The sequence below is a fragment of the Siniperca chuatsi genome, linkage group LG1 (genome assembly GCF_020085105.1).
Source record: "Siniperca chuatsi isolate FFG_IHB_CAS linkage group LG1, ASM2008510v1, whole genome shotgun sequence".
In the NCBI taxonomy this organism is placed as follows: domain Eukaryota; kingdom Metazoa; phylum Chordata; class Actinopteri; order Centrarchiformes; family Sinipercidae; genus Siniperca; species Siniperca chuatsi.
In genome coordinates, this window is record NC_058042.1 from 32986579 (window position 1) to 33011288 (window position 24710).

At 40.7% G+C, this 24710-nt stretch overlaps 2 protein-coding genes across 3 annotated transcripts in view; both read left to right on the forward strand.

The window, feature by feature from the left end:
- LOC122872116 (tryptophan 5-hydroxylase 1-like) overlaps positions 1 to 12334 on the forward strand; it is a 38336-nt gene extending 26002 nt beyond the window's left edge. The window contains exons 6-11 of the mRNA XM_044188088.1: positions 4332 to 4528; positions 7700 to 7835; positions 7922 to 8048; positions 8857 to 8952; positions 9574 to 9707; positions 10572 to 12334. Coding sequence (XP_044044023.1) covers positions 4332 to 4528; positions 7700 to 7835; positions 7922 to 8048; positions 8857 to 8952; positions 9574 to 9707; positions 10572 to 10746 — 865 coding nt within the window. The 3' untranslated portion in view covers positions 10747 to 12334. The remainder of the gene's footprint in view (positions 1 to 4331; positions 4529 to 7699; positions 7836 to 7921; positions 8049 to 8856; positions 8953 to 9573; positions 9708 to 10571) is intronic.
- A 9160-nt stretch (positions 12335 to 21494) lies between these two features.
- Positions 21495 to 23605, forward strand: LOC122872234. Of its 2 annotated transcripts, XM_044188305.1 has the most exons (5): positions 21495 to 21543; positions 21627 to 21668; positions 21758 to 21835; positions 21920 to 22279; positions 23183 to 23605. In XM_044188305.1, the coding sequence occupies exons 1-5, from the start codon at positions 21528 to 21530 to the stop codon at positions 23311 to 23313; spliced, it is 627 nt and encodes a 208-aa protein (XP_044044240.1). In that variant the 5' UTR covers positions 21495 to 21527; the 3' UTR covers positions 23314 to 23605. The 2 variants fall into 2 exon arrangements, with proteins under 2 accessions (XP_044044240.1, XP_044044152.1); XM_044188217.1 differs by having other exon boundaries at positions 21502 to 21668.
- Positions 23606 to 24710: the final 1105 nt, after the last annotated feature.

The following is a 24710-nucleotide window of genomic DNA, read 5'->3' on the forward strand; positions in this document are numbered from 1 at the left end:
GCTTAGTGATAGGACACTATCACTAAGCTTAGGACACCAAGATTTCTTGCAACAGGCTTGATATGTTGTGACAGTTAGCCAGAAGACGTCAGTATTTGTTTAGTGATATGTTGGGACCCAATAACAAGGATTTCAGTTTTATTTGAGTTGAGTTGAAGAAAATGTATTGACATCCAATTTTTTGTCAGACAGGCAGTCCTGCAGAGAACTCAGCGTACTAAGATCAGTGGGCTTGACAGGGAGGTACAACTGTGTGTCGTCAGAATAACAATGAAAAGAAATGCCATGCGGATGACATCACCCAAGGGGAGCATATATAAGGAGAACAGTATTGGTCCCAGAATTGAACCTTGAGGCACACCATAGTTGATATGGGAAAAGGATGACATGAAGTTATTAATGGCGACACAGATTTCCCTACTGGACAAATAAGATCAGCTTGAACACATGCTTGTGTCTGCAATCATTAAAAGATCATTAGTGAGAAGGGCTGTCTTGGTGCTGTGGTGCTGACGAAAGCCAAATTGGAACTTTTCAATGGTATTATTATTTTCTACATCAGCGAGAAGCTGCTTAGAAACAATTTTTTCGAGAACCTTGGAAATAAAAGGCAGGTTTGGAGATTGGACGATAGTTATCCAGGAGGATCAAGCCCAGGTTTTTTTTAGGACTGGCTGGACACAAGGAATTTTAAAGTAGTCTAGGATGCAGCCTGTAGACAGCGAGCTGTTAAAAATAATTAGTAAATGGGGCGCAATACAATCCATAACTTCCGGTAAAAACCTTGTTGGGATTTTGTCCAGAGGGTTGGAGGATACTCTTATAAGAGACATGATGTCTGTCAGGCAGAGTAACAGCAGAAAAATTGCTTAAAGAATCCCTGAGTGTTACAAACACAGACAGGCAGGGGACACCAAGATAGAGCAGAATGTTCTTTATTGAATGATAGCCTGAGATAGAGGATATGGAGAGAGGGAAGCCTGTAGGAGGGAGATCACTGGAGGCTGACGATGAGATCACTGGATGCAGACGTTAGGGGCACTGGAGGCAGACGGGGAGGTCACTGGAGGCAGACGAGGGAAACGCTGGAAACAAAGGAAACACTGGAGACACGGGAAAAGCTGGAGACAAGGGAAATAGGTAAGATACTGAGTGCTATAGAGAGATTTTCGTGATAGTCGTCAGAAGTGCAGCCCGAAGTCCAGGGAGCTTTTCAAGGATGTCGGGGGTTGTAGCTCAATGTGTGACCACATTAATGAAGCGGATATTCCTTACTATGGAATCTCCAACTATGAGCGTAGTTGGGGGGATGAGAGAAGGCAAAGTCGATGATCGTGGAGACGGCCGAGTTCCATCAGCTGTCTGTGGGATAGTCGTGGCCGGGGACTGCTGCGGCGAGGGGGCGGCGTCCTTCTTAGCAGAGGGGTTCTCAGCTGTCTCTGGACGAATCAGACCTCCAGAGGTTCTCCTGATCACGGCCTCTTTCAGTAACTTGCGGCAAGAGGAGGAGGAAGACTTGCTCGCTGGAAAATGGGAGCGTCCCTCCAGTGGAGGAACATCCTGCGTATCCAGGATGTCAAACCTGTTGGCCACCCTGAGGTCCCGATGTGAAGGAGGGGGAGGAGGACGCTTTGCACCATGTCTGTCCTTGCCGGCTACAGTCCAGTGCTCTGGTTGACGTGGAGTCGAACTCACCGGAGCCTTCTCATCACCCCCGAGGCTTGGCAAGGAGTAGAAATGGCCATTGCTTTGGGTTTTGCACCCATGAGGGGCCACAGATCTTCAGGCTTAGCTGAAATGGCTTCATGCTCCAGGGCACCAGTGATGATGGAGCCGAGCCACGGAAGAGTGGGATCATTGTCCAGTACTGGAGTGGAGCAGTCAGGTGAATGAGATGGGATGGCTGCAATTCCGATTGCCGCAGCCAGAGGAACTGAGAACTGCAAGGTGTTTTGCCTGGGCCGAGGCGACAGTGGAGAACTCCAGGATGAGCTTGTCTTTTTCTCTGAGCTCAGACAAGCAATACTTTTCTTCAGCTTTGAGACGGTAAGGTGACAAGATCCACACTCAGCCATCACGCTTGCAGTTAGTCCATAAAAGTGCTCAAAGCTTAAAATCCACAATAAAGTCCATAAAATAGCTAAAAGCTTAAAAGCCTTAATAAAAGTTAGTTTCATGTGGGAGTTAAAGTTAAGTTTAGCTAACTGATTAGTTTCGTCTAGCTTGATCGATAGATATAATTGGATATCATCCGCAAACAATGAAAGTTTATGGAGTGTTTCCTAATAATATTGCCTAAAAGAAGCATATATAAGGTGAATAGAATTGGTCCAAGCACAGAACCCAGTGGCACTCTGTGACTAACTTTGGCATTTACGGAGGGTTCACCATTAACATGTACAAGCCAAGATTGATCTGATAGGATTTAAACAAGCTTAGTGTGGTTCCTTTAATGCCAATTAAATGTTCCAGTCTCTGTAATAAGATGTGATTGTCAATGGTGTCGAATGCACCTGAATGAAGTACAGAGAGAAGTCTATTGTCTGATGCAATTAAAAGGTAATTTGTATGATGATTTGCTATGATGCACTCTAAATCCTGACTGAAAATGCTCAAATAAACTATTGTTATTTAGAAAGTCACACAACTGATTGGGGACTGCTTTCGCAAGGATCTTAGAGAGAAAGGGAAGTTAGATATAGGTCTATAGTTGGCTAAAACCCCTGGAGCAAGTTTTACAGTTTCAGTTCATCAACCCTTTTTATTTATATTACACTAATATTCATTACGATTGTCATTATTTTTAATATAATTTTAGGTGGAGGGAGAAGAGATGAACATTGGGGAGCTTTTGACGGGTGGGAGATATTGTAAAAAAAAAACAACAACAAAAAACCTTTGTTTATTTTCTATGTTTCTCAAACCTTCTGACACTGTCACAATCCTGTTTATGTGTACTTTATACTTTCAATAAAATGCATGAAAACAACAGTCTGTGTCCTTCCTTTCTTCAGCTGTCAGATCGTTGTTGTACCTCTGTCAAGCATCCTGGTTTATTATTTCCCTTGTACCTTGCCTGTCAGTGGATTTTGGATTTTGCCTGCTCACCGCTGGACTTGTGTTTCTGTTTTGGACTGCTTACCTGCTGAGCGTTGCTTTGCCCACCATTTCAGTGTAAGCCTTTTGTTGTTAATAAATAGTGATCTGCACCAGCTCTGCCTGCTAGTCTGCATTTGGATCCTGTTCCCTGGCATTCCCTGTTTCCCGGCTTGGCTAATCAAAACAGGATGACCCAAAGCTGAGATTTTGTGTCACCTTTAAACGTTTATTCATATCAGTAGCTTATACTTATAAACTTAAACGTTTTGAACCAGGATCTTCGGTATTTGGATTAAGTAGCTCTTCAGTAGTAGTGAAAAATAAGGTGTGCCAAAGTCAGTGGACTACACCTGTTATTTCAATGTGCCAGATATTAATCAACATTGCATCATCTTTCACTGCTATGTAAATATAAGCATCAGATCGGATTTGGAATCTGCTGATTAAAGGACCAAAGACAAATTGAGTGGGACATCCCTTGTATTTCGAAATCTTGATTGTTTTGCGTAAGTTTACTGATAAAAGTAACCTTATATCACTTACCTGTTTCTATGAGAGGTCCTATTTTAAATACTTATTACTTTATATGGTCTTGTCCCCACCCAGATGGTCTTTTCCAACTAATTATCTGCAGTAGGGATGATATAAAAGGCAGCTTGATGCTCTCAGAAGTTGTTGGTGTCTCATGCCCCTCTATTATACATTTAAAGCCACCTCCTGTCAAACTGATGACAGATTTATTATGCATTTAAGAGTAGATGGAAGCTACTACTTTGGACAGCAGGAAATTTGAAAGAAATCTCTCCATAAACTCATGACTGCTGCTGGACCTTGCTTAAAAATTTGCCCTGGGTACGGCCACGATTGTAAACTACATTTAAAGGATGAAGATGTGAAGAAAATACTTTCTTTTGAGTAAGTGAAAATTCCGATTGTTGAGAGCTTATATTAGAATTACATGTGTATATAACAGTATCATCGACATACATATAGAAAAGTAATGGACTCCTAATAATCTGACTGCAATGAAAATAAATGCACTGATGACAGGTAAGAGTTAAACCAGAGTAATGATTGTTGAGCTACACCAATACCGTATCACAAAATTACACAGAATCAATTCACTGCATTGCTACATTGTTTGTCCCATGTTTTTATTTGATCTCTCAAAGTTGGATTTTAAATTGTTTATATTGAAGTCAGTAAGCTAACTAACTCCTTCTGTTTGTCAGTGGCGATCCTATTCTTCGTATAGACTTCACAACAGAGGAGGTGCATACCTGGGGCGTGGTGTTCAGGGAGCTCAACAAGCTGTACCTCAGCCATGCCTGCAAGGAGTATCTGAAGAACCTCCCTCTGCTGACCAAATACTGTAACTACAGTGAAGACAACATCCCCCAGCTGGCAGATGTCTCACACTTCCTCAACGGTAACTGTTCAAATCTAAGTCAGTTTTACTCATTTGGAGTGTTGCAGCAAATATCGTGATATCAGCAATTGCCATGGCTGAGAGCTGATGTGCCCTCAGCAGCAGTTTATCTAATGACATGAAGATGTCAGCTCCACAAAATATTTCCGTGTAATACAAGGGTGTCAGACTCACATTGGGTAGTGGGCTGAATCGTTCAAATATGACCTCACAGGGGATTATTTTTTGCTAACATCAATATGACTCAACACATGGATATTTAGGCTACTAGCTGATTTATTATTTGATATCATTTAAGTAGGCCTACAGATAGTTGTACCAATCAATGAGAAATTGCATGTTGGCACATGAAAACACACAATGTAAAATTGCATAAAGCAGAAAAGAGAACTGCAACAAATATGTCAACATATTGACAAGAATACATTTCATGTGCTTGTGTAATGTATAATTTTTGTAAGTACATTCAATGTAATATGTGTCCATTAACATAACTCACAAGTCATGTAAATTGTTTGTGATTAAAAGTTGTTTTGGAGAATGAAAGATTGAAACACAAAACATGAATGTCATGACTTTGTCTTTTTTCTACAGAACTGACAAAAAAATCAAAATTCACAATCTGAATGATTTTCTGCCAAACTACCAAGGAAAAGTCTAAAGTTACTTACCATACTGAGATTACATTGTGTAGCCTCAAGAATAAATTATGCTTCTACTCCTTTACAGGAGGTGAATGGACTTTTGTTTGTGGTGCTCAAAGCATTGAAAATGTTCAAATTTCAACAGCAATGTGTCCCGAAAGCAATGGGCCTAATGCAACATTTTCACACATTTTTGTATTCTTATCCCAAACCTTGCTTACTCTCTGAGGCTTGCTCATACAAGTGTTCCAAGTTGGACTCAGCAAGTCCAAGTCTCACTGGAAACTGGAAACTCATCTGTAAATTGCTCATTTCAATTTGATGAATACCCCCTGTACATGAGTAAGTGCATGTTCATGAGATTTGAGAATTAGCATAATCAGTGCTGCAAATTGCTGTTGGGACCACTGGACTCCACAGGTTCATAGTTCATTGTGTGACTTATTTTGAAACAGTTGCACCTGTACCTGTAACTGGATATCCCCGACCGGGTAACAAAACCACCGCTCACCTTTAGTTCACTCTCTTTCTACTAGTGATAGGAGGTTCGGCACTTTTCAGTGACTCAAGTGTGTATGAGTCACTCACTAAAAAGAATCAGGTTTTCAAGTCACTCGAGTTAGTCACCCAGAGCTTAGTGAATCCCCCAGCCCCAGTGCCCTTAGAGCATGCGCACACCAGATACTAACTTCCGGTTCAGCCCTCTGCTAATGGGGAATGGGATAAAATAATTTAATCGTGCAGCTCTTCCAGACTTTCCAAATGACGGATTGGATCAAATTCTGACAGTGAAACAAGTTATTCTGCGGGGGTTGTGACGCTAAAAAAAAAGTATCCACCGTTTTACAGCCGCTCCTTTTCCCATGATTACGTGTGGGAAGAATGCTTTTTGGGCCCGTCGGACCGGGACGTTGTAATTACACTGTTTGACCACTATGTCAAATTGGCTTCAAAGCCCAGTGCTGTGGGGCTTGCTCAGAAGCACCTGTTTCAAAACTGCTGCTCAACTCGAGAGTTGACACTAGCTGATTCATCCAGTCACTCACTTGCACGTGCTGAACCAGCGATTTCTACCCACTCCCAGTCCCCACTGATTCACACGATTAGACCAGGAGTTCTCAAAGGCAAAATGTTTATTGTCTGTCTCTCTCACACACACACACAAAATAAACGTAATAAAAACATAATAGTGCAAAATAATAGTGCAAAATGTAAATAAAATAAGGAGAACAAATAATGGAGTGACTGGCTTCCTCTGATCCCTACAAGCGGACACTGCACAGCAAAGACTTTTCCACGTCAGAAACACAATTCTTTCCAGCTTGGCTTGTCCACACCAGACGGCTAGCTAGCTAACAAGTAGCTCGTCAAAGCAACTTTTGGTAACTCTAAGGACTGGTAATGTACCTGGGCATTATATAGCCAAGCATAGCGTAACACGGCTAAGCACAGGACTGCTTAATTTTTGTCAATGTACATGCATATGTGGTTTATTGTTGTGATGTGTTTTCATTTGCTAGGTTATTTGGTAGCCACATAATAAGTTGATGTTAGTTAATGTTATCCTTCACACAGACAGAGTCTTTGCATGCAACTAACTCTTTTAACTTGGCACCGTTATCCTATCCTATGGACATGCGCACACTCACATGCACACATGCACACTCACTCACACACACGCACACACACACACACACTTGTTCTATAGTTTAGTGCATTTTAGTTAGAATTCAAATTGTGTGTTTTTGCTTTTTTTCCTCTTTTTAATAAATGCTTGTAGATATACATGCTGGTTACTTTAATGTTGCACAAGAGTGAATATTGCCAACCTCTTCTATGTTGAACTCCAAAATCTTTCAACTTCTACTAGCTATTGATGGTAATTTTGGCAATTGTAATTCTCAACATTGCTATATAACACTAACTTTACTGCTTAATTTGTATCATTCACAAAAATGTCACCAAGAATAAAAATAATTTAAAATTGCAAATCTTTAGGCCCTGTTGACGAAAATCATCAGATGAAAACGTAACAGTGTCAGTAGATGTATTAGGGGAACCCCCCCCCCCAAAAAGGAGAAACTATTACTAAATGTCTACCTACCTGTACCTGCCTGTCAACCTACCTTTTAGCTTATTTGTACCTTCAACCGACTCAGCTAGCTCATTTGGTTCCTTATCCTGCTGCCTCAGACTAACCTGACTGACACTGACACAGTGAACAGAATAATAATTTTACATTAAGTTTTATTTTAGTTTTTTTTATTTAGTTGATTTCTGTAAACACACGACATAAGAGATAATTGTAAAACTTGTAAAGTTTTCTTAAATCACTCGTACAAGTAAATGTGTTTGTGGTTCTTGTAAGAGGCCCATTGTTCCAGGTAATCTAAGTAATCCACAGACTTTGCTGAGAACAGTTTTCAAGGGAATTTCTTTCTACCAAAGAAACAGACTAGCAGTATTTCTGTGTGTGTGTGTGTGTGTGTGTGTCTGTGTCTGTGTCTGTGTGTGTGTTGGTGAGTAGAGCGCTCAGGCTTCATTATTCGGCCAGTAGCAGGGTACCTCTCCCCCAGAGACTTTCTGGCAGGCCTGGCCTTCAGAGTATTCCACTGCACTCAGTATGTCCGCCACAGCTCTGAGCCTTTGTATACACCTGAACCGTGAGTACACACATGCACGCACACAACACATTCATTTGTTATGACTTCCACAGACATACTACTATGTGACACTGTGTTTGATGCAGAGACACATGCCATGAGCTACTGGGTCACGTTCCTCTGCTAGCTGAGCCCAGCTTCGCGCAATTCTCTCAGGAGATTGGTTTAGCATCGCTGGGAGCTTCAGATGATGATGTACAGAAACTGGCCACAGTGAGAAAATACACACACGCACACACACTACACAAACTCTATCTTTATTTGTGAAAACAGAAAAAATATTTGAAATCAAAACCAAAGTGGAGATTAAAACTAAAGAGGTGGATATGTTTTCTGTCATTGACACTATGACTATTTTTGTGGTGTTTACATGAACATCCTAGTTCAAGGATCACTTGCTATAATAATGTAGTACAGTGTAACGCTATAAAAACAGCATAATATGATTTGGCTGCACATTACAGCACACGTTTGACTGAAACCAGCTGTCATGTTCACATTTTGGCTGCTTGTGGGTCTACTAGGTCTCATTTTATCAAAACCACCCTTATAGGATGCAACACTGTTGAGCAGCTGACTGTCATATGCAAGACGGATTGCTATTGGTCAACGGTACAGATTTGTGTGTCAAAGTTGAACTTTACACGAAAAATGTATGTGGATTTACTTTGCCCCCACAGGTGAATCCACTGATTCTGGATTCAGTGATTTTGCCACAAAATTTTGCCATTTTAAATATTGATGTGACCAGTCCTTAGTATAGCAATTGAAACCGCTTTACATTTATGATTAATTGTGGCAGTGTAGCAGGTGGGATACCATAAAAAAACACCCCTAAACAGTAGAACACAAAAACAGTGATTAGTATTTAAAGTTTTAAGATTTGAGAGCAGACAAGCATTTTAGTCAAATATGTATTTATATTTTGGAACATCCCCACCATATGCACAAACACACACGCAACTTCTGTCGTGACATCTACTACTTACATTCTCATACTGTGTACCCTTTTTTGTTCTAGTGTTATTTCTTCACAGTGGAGTTTGGTCTATGTAAGCAGGATGGCAAGCTAAGGGCCTATGGAGCTGGACTCCTCTCCTCCATCAGTGAACTCAAGGTGACATATGACCTGCTGTCTAGCTTTATACAGTACAAGTTCATCTGCTGCTCTTATTGTTTATACTGTGTGTTTCCATGAGTAACTGCCTAGTCTCAGGTTATCTTACCTAAGCTTTAAAAAAATTTTAATATTTCAACAAACTTAATAAATCCCTTGAGATTTTGGATCATAACTCCTGGGCTGAGAAACATTTTCTTTTCACATTATAGTTCCTTCATTACCACAAACCCATTGATTATAAATATAACAATATTTGTACTTTTGAATTGTTTTCTCAAGATCATGATTTAAATGAATTACATTAACCAATTCTGACTGGCCCTAACCAATCAAATTCCTGTAGCATCAGCTCATCTACAGCAATAGGTGTTAAGAGGAAACTCTTTTACAATCATTTATGAGAATTTTTAGTGGAAAGACAAAACACTTCACATTTCTCCTATTCTGTATATGTGCTAATCTAGGTTATGTAACCCTGTTCTAGCATTCACTTGCAGTTAAACAAAACCATGTTCCTTGACTAGCCAGGTTAAGAAGGGCATTCTCTCAATATGTAAATGTGGGTAGTTACTAAAATGTAACTAAATCTTACCACAGTATGTCTCTTTCTTCTTTTAGCATGCTTTGTCTGGCAAGGCCCATATCCTTCCATTTGACCCCATGGTGACCTGTAATCAGGAGTGCATAATAACTACATTCCAAGAAGTGTACTTTGTTTCCCAGAGTTTTGAGGAAGCCAAGAACAAAATGAGGTCAGTAGCATTCTGCTTTGTAAATGCAGTCCTTCCTTAATAATGTAGCTATAATTCATTCTCTAACAAGTTATTACATCATCTGTTACATTGAGCATCTACACTAACCAGTTGTCATTACCCAGCACTGTAGTAGCATTATCAGTTGACCAAAGTTTCATCATGGCAACCTAGAAGAATAATTCAACATTTTGAGAAATATTATTTCTTTCCAAGAGTTGATTGAGAGGATCAATAGCACTCTTATGTGCATGCATAAAGTTAGAAGCAGGAGGTGGTCAGCTTATTTTAGCATGAAGACTGAAAGCAGGGGGAAAAAGCTAGCCTGGCTCTGCCCAAAATTCAAAGATACGGCTACTTCTAAAGCTCACTTTTTAATCTGTACACAAACAGTAATGTAAAAATGACAATTTGTGGTTTTATTGGGAGTTACGTGATGTAACAGTTTCTTGGCAAACAATAGCCGGGTGCAGTGACTTCTTGGAATTTTGAATAAGCATCTACTGTATCACAGCAAAAGTTAGCAATATTTATTTTTTATTTTTTGTCTCCATGCTGTGACAATTAGCATTCCCAACAATCTGGACCTCAGCTTAGCTGTAATAATGTTACAGCTAAGCTAATAATGGAAGAAGGAAACTTGTTTATTTTGATATATTTAATTAAACTTTCAAAATATTTCAAAGTTCTCCCTTTGTTGGAAATTTACACTGTTGATGGATCCTGGAATTTCACTTTTCTTTTTGAGATTATGTTTTTTAAATTGTTTTTAAATTGCTACACAAAACTTTGGTTGAATGATTGTGTAGTTACAATGTTACAGTGATGTTAAAGACTGAACTGATATTGACTTTGCTGCATCAGGGAGTTTGCCAAGACCATTCAGCGTCCATTCACAGTACGGTACAACCCCTACACCCAGAGTGTGGACGTCCTGAAGGACACCAACAGCATCAAAAGCATGGTGAAAGACATCCGGCATGAGCTGGACATCGTAGAAGATGCCCTGAACAGACTCAACAAACACCTGAAAGTCTGAGTGGGGCTTGTCATGATGTTCAGAAGAGGCCGGGGAGGAGGGGCACTAGGATACTGACCTGAACCAAGATGGTGGTTAGGCTAACCTGCTGTGATTTGATCATCTTGAGTAGAGTTATAATCATACAGTACTTAATGCCTCCTTTATGGGACAGGCCTGTCAGCATTGGCCTCAAGTTAGGCTTGATGTGGCAAGACGGTTGGGACAGGATTTGGGTCGAGCTGTGCTGAAAAGCTTACTGAAATCACTAATCTCCACGTAATTACGTAATTATGACTGGGAAAGCTCCAACATATCCGACTTGGAGCTTAATACAGAAGTACCTGAAAACCACATCAGCCTCAAGTATGTCATTCAAGGTAATTAAACCCAGTGGGTTTAATGGATAGAGGGCTATATCAATGCAAATTACTGTATTTTTAACCCTCACACCACCAACTCTAAAATCACACAACTGCCTTGAGTTATCTGAAAGGAAAGCTCTATTGGTGTTGCTTCTGAGAGCAGTGTTATATAAAAATGTAATGATGGGAAACAGTTAATTATGATTTATGTAAGTTCCTATGATAGAATGGTAATAACATATATTAAAGTTTTAACTTTGCCACAATGTGAAGGCTAATGTCTAATGCTACCAATTCACTGTAATGATGGATCCTGGTATTTAATGTTTCTGCATTAAATACCAGGATGCTTATTTGTTTGTACCTTTACTCTGTTAATGGAGCATTATGAGGTGTTGTTGACAGCTGGCATACCCAAACAGCAATGGATTACAATACCTAGGCCCAGGTGAAAAAGAAATATACTTAAATTGTGCATTTTTTCAATGTACTTATCACATTTTAATTGTACTATACTAAGTGCATACTAAATGTTATTTTGGAACAACTTTAAGTATTAAGTGTTTAAAAATGCTTAACCTCAATTTTAAGCTAATCGCAATATATTTTAATGTACTTAGCTGTGTTAAAATGAAACAACTTTAAGTACCTTTTTGTAATTGAAATGTATTACTTTAAATTACATTTAAAATACCTTTTCCTGTCATATTTAAGGTACTCTCAAGTTTCATATAAATATGTTCCCTCGAAACTTTCAATAGGATATTAACTCATGTATTACCACTACACTCCAAGAGCCACTATTATATGTATAATAAAAATAAACTTTTATAAACCATTAAACAATGACTAGCTCATTATTACAGCATTAAAAATATACTAAAAATGCCCCTTTAGTACAATAAAAAGCAGTAAAAAATTAAAAATTTAAACCAACACACACACAGAAAACTAGAACAACAGATAATGTATATCTTGTATATATTAGACAAAAATAAATTCCCTGTGTACATTATGGAGTACAGCATATAACAAATAAAATAAATTCAGTGAAATGGTAAGGCAGAGCTACTTTAAACAGAACAGATTTTCAAAGAGGTATGCATCACATTGCAATTTACTGATTTTCAAATTTGCAGAAATAAATAAAGTGCATTTTCTATTAACTCAAGGTCAGCATACAAATGGCTGAACCAAATACTGAAACTTAAATGTCACCATCTTCATCCTTCCAGTGGGGGGTCAGATTTCGTTGAGTAGGACTCATTGTTGCATTTTCTGCTCGCACTTCAGACACTGTGGTATTCATAAACTGCTTCATCACATTTTCTATAGAAGGGCCAAGACTTTTTATCTATAAAAGCAATATTAACCGCTGATTGTGTGTGTGTGTGTGTGTGTGTGCATGTGGCTGTTTGGTGCACTTTTCGTTGTACCTTGTTCCCGTGAGTTCTGTTTGGATTCTTTGACTCCCTTTGACCGTGTCTGGATTCTGGACTTTAAACTTTGCCTGCTCCTTATTGGATTTGTTTAGCCTCATTGGACTCACTTCCTTGGTTCCACCACTGCAGCCGGTAACCCCCAGCATATGATTGACGTCTGACGACACGCTAACTCGGGATTGCAGAGTGCCGTGCATTTGCATCTAAAAGCTACAAACCACACATTTGAAGACAGTGAGGTGAAGATTCTAAGTAGAGAGAAGAGTTGGTTTGAAAGAGGAGTCAAAGAAGCCATTTTTGTGAAAAAAGAAAACCCCTCGTTAAACAGAAATGGTGGTCTGAGATTCAACTTGCCAACGATCTACCACAGTGTATTATCACCATGAGCAAGCCAATCATATGCTAATCAGGTACTTAACAGTGATGAGGGAGGTGCAGCCAGAAAACAATAGGCCTGATTACTGGGCCATCATGGAAACAAAAGAAAGTCAGTTTCAGGTGAAACTAGGCAGGGTAAACAGCAGACACTCAGGAAGACTCTTCTCTGAGGGCAGGGCTTAAGCAACACAGATTAGCTTACATTTCTGAGTTCTCAGATCATTTCCACAATTGAGAATGACTTCCGGATGGGAGCCGAAACGTCTTGATTCTGAAAACAGTATCCAGATGACTACGACTAAAACCTTTTCTACGATGGAATACTCCTGGACGAATGAGGGACTACACCGTCTTAATTATATTTAACATTCTCAAAACAATATTCAAAAAGCAAACAGGCAAATCATGATTAGTGAAATTTTGTCTTTGGGTAAAATAATCAAACCATACTTTCACAGCCTCAGCAGTTTCTTGCCCTCCCCGTGGACTAGCTTTCTAGATGTCTTCTCTCTTGAAAGCATAATAACACTAATGGACATCAACACCAACTAACAAACACCCTAGGTGGCTGGTCAGCTTAAGACAAAATTATTGTATGTGTGGTCATGATGTGGTGTGAACAATTTGACTATAAATTGTTTCTCCTTCTCCAAGTTGTTTTACCTTATTATTAGAGATGCTATAAAGACTTAAAACTAGTCCGAACACAGCAATATTTTTGAGGAAATAGAAAAAAATACAAAAGTTCATTGTATTGCTTTGTAACCTGTAAACATTTTCTTTAATCTCAAATTGAAATGTTATATGTGATAGACACTATTAAAAACATTTTTTTCTTAATTTCATTGAATGCACAGTTGTTGATGAACAATGTTTTTATTTGCTTATTTTACAAGGTGGACAAGTATCCCTGTACTCAATGCCTAAGTTACTAGCTAGCTAATTAGTATCCATAGATATACATTATACACATAGATACCACATCTGGCTTATGAGCTGTGTCTCTGCCGCCGCCATCTTGCTGTTGTGTTCTGGCCAGTTCAAAAAATAGAAAATGACAGACTTTTGTGCTGCTTTTGGATATTCTAAAAAAATAAATGCTATCTTGCTCTATGTATTATTGTGTTAAGTCTAAATTACTTTATAGTGTTTATTTAAAACAACCCTGCTGATACTGTATATATAATTTTTGTAAATTATGTGTGACTTGTAAATGAGCAAAATATTAATATTTCACAATAAATGTAATTAAAAACAGAATTGTGAAGCCTGCCAGAAATGTACTTAATCTTTTAACTTTAGTGTTTGTTGTAATTGTGTCTTATAATTAAGTCTTCATATATTTCTAAAATTATACCATGGCAGCCATTTTACAATGCAGTAAGAAAAAAGAACATACTTAGAAGCTAATTACCTAGGGTAAGTTCATCTTAAATATTATATTATAGAACTATCACTATTAATGTCTACAAAAGAAAAAGCATTTTGGTATGAAAACACACACAAGTATCCTGTGTCATAAATACATGTCTGGCATTTGTAACAAACCAAACTGCTTAATTGTGGATAGACCTCCTGCCTTGATAGACTTACATGCATTAGGAGGCATGGCTTCCCCAAACCAATATGGCAGCTGCGTTGACACGTTGCTGCAATGAACAGCAGCAGCCAATGTGATATCTATTATATATAATTAGTATCAGTATAACGTTTTCATGTATTCAACGAAAACAGAGCACTGATGATCAGAAAGTATAGTAACTATATTCAAGCACACAATCATAAGAGAAGAAAAAGGTCATCCTGTCCTGCAGATGCTAGAAGGCTTACATAACTAGGGTTGTTACTGTAAGAGAGAAGATGAGAGCATCGGTACCAGGAGTCGTCCTGGTATCTGAATGAAGGGGAAAGTATCAGCAGACAGGTGTTTCGCTTGTTAAGAGTTGTGTGACACATGATCCATGTCCCTAAATCTTGCCAATCAGAAAGTGCCACAGCTGGTTATTTGAATTATTGACCAACCAAAAACCTCCCATTCCATCCCATCCCATCAGGAGGAGCTTAGTATGAGAGGTTAAAAAACTGATGCAGGGATTAATGTTGTTGTTCTGCATTCTGAATCCAGACCCTTCGTATTCCAGATTTGTATTGTACTTTCTGCAATAAACAGTGTACGTTTCGTTCTTCTGTATCTCAGTGTTTGGTTCCAATGAACCTGATAGTGGTTATTTATAAAAAAAAAATAAATAAAATTTAAAAAAACTCATCCTTCGAGCTCGGGTCCTCTACCAGAGGCCTGGGAGCTTGAGGGTTCTGAGCAGTATCTTTGCTGTTCCTAGTACTGCACTCTTCTGGATCGAGATGTCTGGTGTTCTTCCAGGGATCTGCTGTAGCCACTCCTCCAGTTTGGGGGTCACTGCCCCGAGTGCGCCGATGACCACGGGCACCACTGTTGCCTTCACCTTCCAGGCCTTCTCCAGCTCTTCTCTGAGCCCTTGGTATTTCTCTAGTTTCTCATGTTCTTTTTTCCTGATGTTGCCATCACTTGGTATTGCCACGTCAACCACAACGGCTTTCTTCTGCTGTTTGTCCACCACCACGATGTCTGGTTGGTTCACCATCACCATTCTGTCAGTCTGAATCTGGAAGTCCCACAGGATCTTGGCTCGGTCATTCTCTACCACCTTTGGAGGTGTTTCCCACTTTGACCTTGGGGTTTCCAATCCATACTCCGTGCAGATGTTCCTGTACACTATGCCAGCTACTTGGTTATGGCGCTCCATGTATGCTTTTCCTGCCAGCATCTTACACCCTGCAGTTATGTGCTGGATTGTCTCAGGGGCCTCTTTGCACAGCCTACACCTTGGGTCTTGTCTGGTGTGGTAGATCTGGGCCTCTATTGCTCTGGTGCTCAGGGCCTGCTCCTGTGCAGCCATGATGAGTGCCTCTGTGCTGTCCTTCAATCCGGCCTGCTCTAGCCATTGGTAGGATTTCTTGATATCAGCCACTTCAGTTATGTTCCGGTGGTACATCCCATGTAGGGGTTCGTCCTCCCATGATGGTCCCTCCTCCAGCACCTCTTCCTCTGCAGAACAGCAGTGGGGAGAGGGCATCTCCTTGGTATATGCCACATTTGATGGATACTTGTGTAAGTGGCTTGCCATTGGCCTCAAGGGTGGTTTTCCACAGCCTCATCGAGTTTGCAATGAAGTCTCTTAGAGTCCTGTTGATGTTGTACATCTCCAAGCATTCAGTGATCCATGTGTGTGCCATTGAGTTGTGGGTGCGTCCCATCTCTTAGCGGCTGGTTCATTTGTGCTGCTAGGCGCTCATGGAGTGCAGTGAACTTCTTTAGCCAGTAGGTGTGGATCCTGTAAGGGCCCGGTGCTGTCCAGTTCTTCATACCTGAGACTCTTTCTTGGATGTCTGCCGCTGTGATGGTGACTGGATTCTGTTCAGGGAGGTTGCTGTGGTCCTTCCTCAGAGCCACCAGCCACTGTGCATCGCTGTTGTGTGATGCCTCCCTCTCCCATATACTTTTCCAGTACTGTTCAGTTTCCAGCCTTGGTGGGTCTGCTCTGCTGTTATTACCCTGCCACTGAGCGTACACTTTTGCAGGTTGAGTTGCGAACAGCCGGTTTATTCTTCTGGCTTCATTATCTCTCGTGTATCTCTTTAGGCGGCTGGCCAAGGCTTGGAGGCTTGTTTGGCAGTTTCGAGTGCTTCAGGTATGGGCATCTGGTTGTACTTCTTGGGTACTTGCTTTCTCATTGCACCTCTCTCAGCCTCTGTCAGTTGGCTCAAATATATATATATATAAATATATATATACATATATATATATACATATATATATACATATATATATATATATATATATATATATATACATATATACATATATATATACATATATACATATATACATACATATATATACATATATATACATATATATATATATATACATATATATACATACATATATATACATATATATATATACATATATATATATATATATATATATATATATATATATATATATATATATATATATATATATATATATATATATATATATATATATATATATATAGAATTATAATGCAACCGCAAGGGGGCACAAGCCAGTGTCTTCTTGTGCCAGTCCCAAGTCTGGATAAATGCAGAGGGTTGTTTCAGGAAGGGCATCCGACGTAAAACACATGCCAAATTAAAAATGCGAATCATGACAATGACTTCCATACCGGATCGGTCGGGGCCCGGGTTAACAACGACCGCCGCCGGTGCTGTTGACCTGCAGGGTACCGGTGGAAATTGGACTACTGTTGGTCAAAGACGAAGAAGGAGAGGAGGAAGGTGTGTTCGTAGGCAGAGAGAGAAGAGGAAAGCTAAGAATGTAGGACTGACAGTAGGGACTTTGAATGTTGGGACTATGACAGGGAAGGCTAGAGAGTTGATTGACATGATGCAGAGAAGGAAGGTGGACATACTGTGTGTCCAGGAGACCAGGTGGAAAGGTAGCAAGCCTAGAAGCTTAGGAGCAGGGTTCAAGTTGTTCTACCATGGGTCAGATAGGAAGAGAAACGGAGTAGGAGTTATCCTTAAAGAGGAGTTTGTGAGGAATGTTCTAGAGGTGAAAAGAGTATCAGACAGGTTGATGAGTTTGAAGCTGGAAATTGAAGGGGTGATGTTCAATGTTGTGAGTGGTTATGCCCCACAGGTAGTATGTGAGTTAGAAGAGAAGGAGAAATTCTGGAGTGAGTTAGATGAAGTGATGCAGAGCATCCCCAGAGGTGAGAGATTGGTGATTGGTGCAGATTTCAATGGGCATGTAGGCGAAGGGAAGAGAGGTGATGAGAATGTGATGGGCAGGTTTGGTCTTCAGGACAGGAACGCAGAAGGACAGATGGTGGTAGACTTTGCAAAGAGGATGGAAATGGCTGTGGTGAACACTTTCTTTCAGAAGAGGCAGGAACATAGGGTGACATATAAGAGCGGAGGTAGAAGCACTCAGGTGGACTACATCTTGTGTAGACGTTGTAATCTGAAAGAGACCAGTGACTGTAAAGTAGTGGTAGGGGAGAGTGTAGCCAGACAACACAGGATGGTAGTGTGTAAAATGACTCTGGTGGTGAGGAAGATGAAGAGGACAAAGGCAGAGCAGAGGACGAAGTGGTGGAAGTTGAAAAAGGAAGAATGTTGTGTAGTTTTCAGGGAAGAGCTGAGACAGACTCTGGGTGGTCAGGAAGTGCTCCCAGATGACTGGACCACTACAGCTAATGTGATCAGGGAGACAGGTAGGAGGGTACTCGGTGTGTCATCTGGAAAGAGGAAAGTGGACAAGGAGACTTGGTGGTGGAATGAGGAAGTTCAGGAATGTATACAGAGAAAGAGGTTAGCTAAGAAGAAGTGGGACACTGAGAGGACTGAAGAGAGTAGACAGGAGTACAGGGAGATGCAGCGTAAGGTGAAGGTAGAGGTGGCAAAGGCCAAACAAAGAGCATATGAGGACTTGTATGCTAGGTTGGACACTAAAGAGGGAGAGGTGGATTTGCACAGGTTGGCCAGACAAAGAGATAGAGATGGGAAGGATGTGCAGCAGGTTAGGGTGATTAAAGATAAGGATGGAAATGTATTGACAGGTGCCAGGAGTGTGATGGGAAGATGGAAGGAGTACTTTGAAGAGTTGATGAATGAGGAAAATGAAAGGGAACGAAGAGTAGAAGAGGTGACTGGAAGCAGGAGCAGGAAGTAGATTAACAAGAGTGAAGTGAGGAGGCCGTTGAAGAGGATGAAGAGTGGAAAGGCAGTTGGTCCTGATGACATACCTGTGGAGGTATGGAAGTGTCTAGGAGAGGTGGCAGTAGAGTTTCTGACTAGTTTGTTTAACAAGATCTTGGAGAGTGAGAGGATGCCCGAGGAATGGAGGAGAAGTGTACTGGTGCCAATTTTTAAGAACAAGGGAGATGTGCAGAGCTGTGGCAACTACAGAGGAATAAAGCTGATGAGCCATACAATGAAGTTGTGGGAAAGAGTAGTGGAAGCTAGGCTAAGGGCAGAGGTGAGCATTTGTGAGCAGCAATATGGTTTCATGCCTAGAAAGAGAACAACAGATGCAGTATTTGCGCTGAGGATGCTGATGGAGAAGTACAGAGAAGGTCATAGGGAGTTGCATTGTGTCTTCGTAGATTTAGAGAAAGCGTATGACAGGGTGCCGAGAGAGGAGCTGTGGTACTGTATGAGTAAGTCTGGAGTGGCAGAGAAGTATGTTAGAGTGGTGCAGGACATGTATGAGAGTTGTAAGACCGTGGTGAGGTGTGCTGTAGGTGTAACAGAGGAGTTCAAGGTGGAGGTGGGTCTGCATCAAGGATCGGCTCTGAGCCCCTTCTTGTTTGCTCTGGTGATGGACATGCTGACAGATGAGGTTAGACAGGAATCTCCATGGACTATGATGTTTGCGGATGACATTGTGATTTGTAGTGAGAGCAGGGAGCAGGTGGAGGAAAATCTAGAGAGATGGCGGTCTGCTCTGGAAAACAGAGGAATGAAGCTTAGCCGCAGTAAGACAGAATACATGTGTGTCAATGAGAGGGACCCAGGTGGAACGGTGAGGTTACAGGGAGCAGAGGTGAAGAAGGTGCAGGACTTTAAGTACTTAGGGTCAACGGTTCAGAGCAATGGAGACTGTGGAAAAGAGGTGAAGAGGCGAGTGCAAGCAGGTTGGAACGGGTGGAGAAAAGTGTCAGGTGTGTTGCGTGATAAAAGAGTATCAGCAAGAATGAAAGGAAAGGTGTTCAAGACGGTGGTGAGACCAGCAATGTTGTACAGCTTAGAGAGGTAGCAGAGCTTAAGATGTTGAGGTTCTCTTTGGGAGTGACGAGGATGGACAGGATCAGGAATGAGTACATCAGAGGGACAGCTCATGTAAGATGTTTCGGAGATAAAGTCAGAGAGGCCAGAGAGAGATAAACAATAACTTCTGCCACTTTTTAATTGATGAATGGTGACCTTTGACCTTTGATTAAACCCCCCCCCCCCGGACTTCTCTCCCACCCCGGAAGTGCGTCACACAGGAAGTGCGTCACGTCGGAAGTGCGTCATGCTGGAAGTGCGTGGCCTTATGCGTGGACCAATGAGCGTGAAGCATGCGTGGTGAGCAGGAGCGAATGGGAGTAAAGTAGGCGTGGGAATGAAAAACCCTGTAAATTAAATAATATGATTAAATAATTCAATCATTTAAGTGAAATCAATAGTATCAAAAGTATAAAAATAATTGACAAATTTACCATCTGTAAAATCTAATCTTTCAGGAGCAAAAGACACGTCCTTCTCTGTTGTCTGTCCGGTGCAGAGTGAGGTGTGAATGAATTGGAAAGATGTGGGAGGGTAGGCGGAGTTTGCGTGAACCAAAGGGAGGGTTAGCCAATGGGAAAATAGGTTAGGAAGGAGCTTGCGTGAGGCAATAATTTTGTGAAAATATGAAATAAAAAATAAATGATTAAAGTTCTGAAGCTGAATAAATGTCCAGATATCCGTTGATGAATGTCTACATGCAGCATCTCTTGCAACGCCTGTACAGATTGTGTGAAGATCAAGGAATGAGGGCGTCAGATTTTCCTTTGTAATACTATCACCCTAAAGACAGTTTGAAATCGGCTTGTGAATCTCCTCACACACAGAGTAAATAAAACCACACAGCTGCCTAAGGCAATTCTCAATCATCTATACATCCTGTGTCCCTAAAAGGATCAATGTTTCCTGCTCTTTCTGAAGGCCCTTTGTATGAAGACAGATCAAGAAATGTCTCTTTTATGGTCTTAAGGCATATTTAAAAAAGATTATACTTTAAAGTTTCACAATATCATAATAGGAAATTATAATAAGTGTCTTTAACACTGAGCCTGATGTCAAATGTCAAAGTACATTTGTAAGTTTCTGTGTGAAGCCCCGTGTTGGAGGTCTGGATAATAAACATCTCAAATATTAAATCTCAGAGGCTAATCTCTGCATCAAACACACACACACACAAACACACACACACACACACACACACACACACACACACACACATACACACATACACACACACACACGGGAACCAGAGAAGATCAAGAGGTTATGTGTTGACAGACCGGAGCCGGCACCCTGTTGATATGGGTTGCTTGATCATTGCATTGTTTTCACACACAGGAACTTATAAAGATAGGGGTACCTAGTGACTGTGGATATGAAAAACATGGAGAATGGAAATGGAAATATATGCATATGTGTTGGCAGGCCGGAACCGGCACCCTGTTGATATAGACTGTTTGGTCATTGCATGGGGGGTGACTCGCATGTCCTCACTGACCAGCCGCTCTCTCTGAACACCCAAGAATGGAATGCAGCGGCCTGTGAAGATCAAGAAGATTGGAGGAAGTGTGAACTTGAGGCATTTACATAGTATTGTGTACCAGGAGGAGCTCAGGTCAACCAACTGCTTCAGATATAGCAGGGACAGCGTGTGGAGAGGTCTCTGTGCTGTGTCTCCAGATATATCTGTATTGGGGGATATAAATACTAATTAAAGACGCAGCAGAGAGAATAGGACTTCTGAATCTGACAACGGAGAATGGCTCAAGCATACGGTAAATTAACTATATCTTTAAAGCTAAATTTTACGCGTTTAAACCTTTAGGCAGAAACATGGGGACTTTTTCATTCTTTGCAGTGACTCTAAATGGAGGGCTGAACCTTCAAGCAGAGGAGTCTGGTAAGTACAGGTCTACATTATGTATTTTTAATACTGAAATATCTAAAAGACTTTTATTTCCTACCGTGATTATAAATTATATCTTTCAGAGTCATCAACTGATACCTCAACATCCGAGACCTCATCTTATACTGACTCCTCATCTGTGCTTTCAGAGGAAGTACCCGGTGAGTTGCTACATTTTTTACCAGTTTTTTTTTTTAACCTAAAACTTATGCAGAATTTTAATAAAAACTTTTTTCTCATGCTAGATCTGTGGGGCGATTTGGACCAATATTTCCAAGAAGGGTTATCGCCATCATCACAGCCACAGGATGACGCAACGGGGCATGCCTCAGACGGTCAAAACATTATACATTCTTTAGAGGCTGCCCGGTTAACCGGAAGAGATCCAGGTGATGTGATACCACATCAGAATTTTGAAGAACAACCGCCATTTCACCGGGAGTCTGTCTCACCCGCTAATCAACCGCTGATGACCGTGGAGAGGCCTCAACCAGCGGACAGAGATCCAGGATTCTCATTGGGTCGCAACCGCAGGAGAACCAGTTCTGAGATTCCATACCCGAGATCCCGTGGGGCTTCCAGCGAAGGATTTCCATCGGCACGCTGTAAGTCTATTTGCTTTTTAAATTGTTTTACAGTACATTGTGAGATGATTCAATCATGCCGTATAAATGTAATAATTACCCAGAAGGGAACAATGTACGTTCCTTTTCTCTCATTTTACACCATAAGCATACACAGAAGGTTTTGTATGTGTGAAATTAAATAGGCCATGCTTAAAAATGAACTTTCTACAAAGCTGAGTCTCATAAGGTATATTTGACTGTGTTGTTATAAGCTATTAACTGTGATGGTTGAGTTATAGCGTTATCCTGGTGTTTTTTAAATATAAAGAGATAAGTTGTATGTGTGATATTAAATAGGCCTTGCTTTGAAACGTAATTTTCTACAAAAGCGGAGTCTCATAAGCTGTATTTGACTGTGTGTCGTTATAAGCTATTAACTGCGATGCTTGAGTTATAGCATTATCCTGGTGTTTTTTAAATATAAAGAGATAAGTTGTATGTGTGATATTAAATAGGCTTTGCTTTGAAACGTAATTTTCTACAAAAGTGGAGTCTCATAAGGTATATTTGACTGTGTTGTTATAAGCAATTAATTGTGATGGTTGAGTTATAGCGTTATCTTGGTGTTTTTTAATTTACGAATAAGATGCTATAAATTCTATTTTTGCTTTTGCTATTCTCATCAGTCTCTCTTAAAGTAAAACAGCTGTTTTTGGTCCTTACTCTTGTCTTCACAGCAAGTTGTGACTCTCTCACTCACACACACACACACACACACACACACACACACGCAAACACACACACACACACACACACACACACACACGGTCTGGCTGTTTGTTTACATACCTTAAGGGGTTGCTGTGTTTATGAAATGTGTTTATGCCCGTTTATGAAGTTAATGTTTTCTTTTTTGTTTCTCTTTTTCTTTTTTGTCTCCAGCAAACAGACCCAGGTCCAGACCATCCAGGTGTCCTCAGTGCTGCGGAACTACACACCAGCAATTGGAGCTGATGTCTAGAGCCTTTTGGCTCATCTGTCAGAAGTTAGGTGTACAAAGTGACAATTTGTAAACTGTTTCAGACTGTGATTTTTATCATCTGTATAAATTGCAATTATGCTGATTTAAGGTTTTTAAAAGCGTTTGATTTGTATGAGGTCATGGATCAACACACATTATTAGCTATTGATTTGTTAGAGAGTTTAGCACAAAATCTCCAGAATGAGTTGGGTTTTCAAAACGATTTAACTGAAAATGATTTGAATAAAAACGACACAGCCGCTACATCTAACAGCTCTGAACAGCCGGTAGATCCTCTCCTTGCTTTAAATCAAGCTCTCGCTAACCTTGAACAGTTAGAGAATGAATCATCACCAAATGAAACAATCAGAATAAATAATGGCCCTGAATTGTTAGAGAGTTTAACAGACTCAGTAGCACAAAATCTCCAGAATGCGTCGGATTTTCAAAACGATTTAAGTGAAAATGATTTGAATGAAAACGACACAGCCGCTACATCTAACAGCTCCGAACAGCCGGTAGATCCTCTCCTTGCTTTAAATCAAGCTCTCACTAACCTTGAACAGTTAGAGAATGAATGAGAAACAATCAGAATAAATAATGTCCAGCTCGAACAAAGTCCCACTTTATCAGACCCTCAGACACCTCCAAACTACATCGATCTCAGCATACCCAGTCCTCCTGTGCAGCAAGGAGGTGCTCGTATTTCCCCACAACCACGCGTTGTGCGGCGAAGCCGATTTGCAAATTATCAAATCAGACAGTTGTTAAACTTTCCACCCCCTCTTAACGCAGATGGAATAGTGGATTACAGCATTTTTTACAATACAGCTTTACAGCAAGCCGATGCGTTGCTACAACATGCATTAGCATACGTGACTCCTCGAGACGCGGTACAGTTAGAGCTGCGCGGGCAAAATCTCCATAGTAACGTCTCGGTCGTCTTATCTAATGACGAGCTCCCCAGCCTAGCCGACTTTGAAAGGCTCTTACTCCGTGTTGTGCAGTCTAACTGGGCCGTTATGGCCGATGGTCAGCTAGAACTTGTCGTAGAAGTGATCCAGAACCCTAGGGGTGGGGGGAAACGATTTCTCGGGAAAATGCTAGACAGTGAAATCGTTAAAAAAAAAAGACGTTTTCTGTACATTGTCCACAACAGAGAGAATCAACTATGTTTTGCCATCTGTCTGGCTCATCTGTTAGATCCTGATATCAGATATTCTGATATGCTTTACAGGTTTTAACACCGTGTTAGACCATACTTGCGAAGCTCGTTGCACCGTATGCTTTGACCCCAGTTGTACACAGAGGCCATGTCAACCTGTTGTGTGTGACCAATGCAGCAGAACGTGTCGCTCACCTTTCTGTTTGGCCAAACCTACAGAGAGATCGAGAAGTCAAACATATGCCAGTGCTTGTGCCTTGTACAAAAAATGTACCAAATGTGCA